We start from the raw sequence: 2,784 nt of genomic DNA, 5'->3' as shown, positions 1-2,784 counted from the left end.
CACCAGTATTTCTTGCTGACAAAATGTTTTAAAACGCGTTTCAGGTAACATAATGTGAAAGCCAAATAGAAGCCAGCTGGAGAGCATTGAAGACTTGGAAAAATGGCTATAAAAGTTACCTAAATAAACAAGAAGTTTTTGTTTTCAACAATTAGGGTTTATCCCTACAAATGTATTGTCAAATGAACCTGGGTTTTGTCCCAATTATAAAAGTTGGTGGTTTACTCTGATAAAAATATTTTCTAATTACGATACTGATGTATTCCGCTGCCAAAATTAATAAACACCGATACCACCCGCTCTGAGGCTCGCGGCCGCCCGCTCTCGGGTAGGGGTCGGGGGTTGCAACATAAGATGCACTTGAACATCAATAACAACTTAATTCAGCATTGGTTAACGGTCGTTATTTGAAATGAGTAATCGATGATAAGTGAGCATCAACGATCTAATGAATGGTAACTCATGATCAATGTTAATAACAACGAATGGTTCCCATTATACATACTTGTATAACTCTGAATTGCTAGCAGTTATACCCGCCTTGAGTTGCACTTTTTCATGAGGGTTTACAACGTTTCACCTAAACCATTATAATGGCTAGATCATATATTAAGCAATCTTTGTTCTAATTTAAAAACAAATTTTATTTATATGAATTAGTAGCAGGTGTATGTGGTCCATTTAACAAAAGTTTTGGGCCGAATCACTAATCAATATTTAGCAAAATGGCAAACCAAACCGACATGGAGTTATGGGCTTTATACCAAAGTCTTGATATGTATTATGTCATCTTCATTTTCTAACGGTGCACACCACAAGTGCGGTGTTTATTTGTCGATTTATTGGTTTGTTTGGTAGGGTTGCTAATTGTTATCACATAACCAATTTGATGCATGGTACTAATCCTTCCTTCACATCTCGTTCCTAGAAGTTCACATTCTTTTTTCTCATCTCCTGGTTTAGTAGTTATTAAATAGAGTTTAAACTGGTAAACATATCCAAAAAGTATTCATCATGGTATTAATTTTAATTCATTTTTGCCCCAACTCGTATATCAAACCAGAACCAAACTATTAGTAACGCTTTGGATCAGTTTGGTTTTGAATGTTAGCAGTTTAGTTTCAGTTTTCACTAATCAAAAAGCGTTAGTAATTGTTTAACTCATGGTTTAACTTAAGGCGGCCAAAATCGAACCGTGAACACCCCTAAATCTAATGGCTGGTTTCATGTTTCAAACCAGACTTAACCATCAAAACCAACCATGTGAATCTCAAACCAACTAAACCGGACCACTTGCTTCAGTTTAACCGATTTTAACATGTTCACCACGAATGTCTAAAGATAATGCACCAAAGTGGTGCGAGTAACAAAATAAGCAATCAGTCGATATTAAAGAGTAGATTTTAGAGACGTGTGTTCGTCTATTAAAAAAAGAAACATATAACATATGAAAGTCATGATTTCGATGTACATTACACTAACCAACAACAATCTAAAAAACACAAAACACTTCATCAAAACACACAACACAACTTCACCTAATCATCAGCAGTAGCCAACTGCAGAGAAAGCAACTCCTCTTCGGGTATAATCTTAATCTCACAATCCGATTTCGGGTACGACACACAAAGCAACGAGTACCCTCTTTCAATCACATCATCACTTAACATCCCCTCACTCTGATCCACACTTCCGGCAAGCAGTTTGGCCGGACATGTCATGCAAACACCCAGCTTGCAATCATGGGGTACGGACATTCCGGATTCTAATGCTTTTTCGAGTATTGTTTCATCTGGGTCTACTTCAAGTTGGGTTGTTTGGCCTTCGTGTTGGATTGAGATTTTGTAGGAGCATGTGGTGGTGTGGCGGAGGTGGAGGTGGTAGTGGTGGTGGGTTGGGTGGGGGAAGGGGCGGAGAGTGGTGGGGAAGTGGTGGGTGGGGGTGAGGGGGAGTGGTGGTGAAGTGGTGTGGATGGTGGTTGATGATGATATGGTGGTGGTTGTCATGGTGGTTTAGGGGGGTGGGGAAGAGGTTGAGGAAATGAGAATGTGTGTGGTGGTTGTGTTGATAAGAGTGATAAGGTTTTGTTTGTGCAGGAATTTATTTCGTTTTAAATTAATATATTTTTATTTTGGATAAACTGCTTTTTTTCTTTAACCTGGTTTTGTATATTAAAACAACTTTTTTTTTTTTTTTGTATCATAAAGTTTTTTTATTGGGGTTGGGATTTTTTTTGCCATTTTAATCCAAATGTTTTACTTTTTTTGTCAAAATTGTCTCTGAGATTTGAAATATTTTTTTTCATTTTATCCAAATGTTTGATATAAAAAATAAAGTAGATTAGATATTTAAATGAAAATTACAAAAAATCTCAAAAGTGAAGGAATATATTGTACAAAAAAGTTGTTTTAAATGAAAATGACAAATATATCCAAACCTTAGGAACGATTGGTAATTTACTCTTTTGTATATTAAAGTCTTCTAAATTTATCTTTAAAATACATATATCTAGGGGTGGTAAAAGGGTTATGTTCACATTTTGATATTTTTAGGTCAGAGATGACCGATGCAAGGGTAGACCACGCGCATTGTTGATGTTTTTTTGCGTTCAAGGGTACTTTTGGCAATGGTAAAACGCTGCTAGTGTTTTATGGTGTAAAATATAGTTTGAGGAGAATTTGATATGGCGCAACCGGATAGGTCGGGGGAAAGGGTGTTACCTTTGTGCCCCTTCCCCCTAATCGAATATAAGACATAAGACTATCCCCATCAGTAAAAGGCTAT

General features: G+C 36.6%; 1 protein-coding gene across 1 annotated transcript; it reads right to left on the bottom strand.

Moving 5' to 3' along the window:
• Window positions 1-1,389: 1,389 nt before the first annotated feature.
• On the bottom strand, window positions 1,390-2,092 carry LOC110877769 (ferredoxin C 1, chloroplastic). The gene has a single exon (XM_022125969.2). It carries the CDS (start codon window positions 2,004-2,006, stop codon window positions 1,539-1,541), a length of 468 nt encoding a protein of 155 aa, XP_021981661.1. The 5' UTR covers window positions 2,007-2,092; the 3' UTR covers window positions 1,390-1,538.
• Between the last annotated feature and the right edge of the window lie 692 nt (window positions 2,093-2,784).

This window comes from Helianthus annuus, chromosome 9, assembly GCF_002127325.2.
Source record: "Helianthus annuus cultivar XRQ/B chromosome 9, HanXRQr2.0-SUNRISE, whole genome shotgun sequence".
In the NCBI taxonomy this organism is placed as follows: Eukaryota; Viridiplantae; Streptophyta; class Magnoliopsida; order Asterales; family Asteraceae; genus Helianthus; species Helianthus annuus.
Note: the sequence above shows the minus strand (reverse complement) of the source record. Positions and strands in the feature narration are given on the sequence as shown.

Bases quoted from the DNA above. Each gene is read 5' to 3' on its own strand.
- LOC110877769 (XM_022125969.2), bottom strand. From the start codon at position 2,006: ATGACAACCACCACCATATCATCATCAACCACCATCCACACCACTTCA.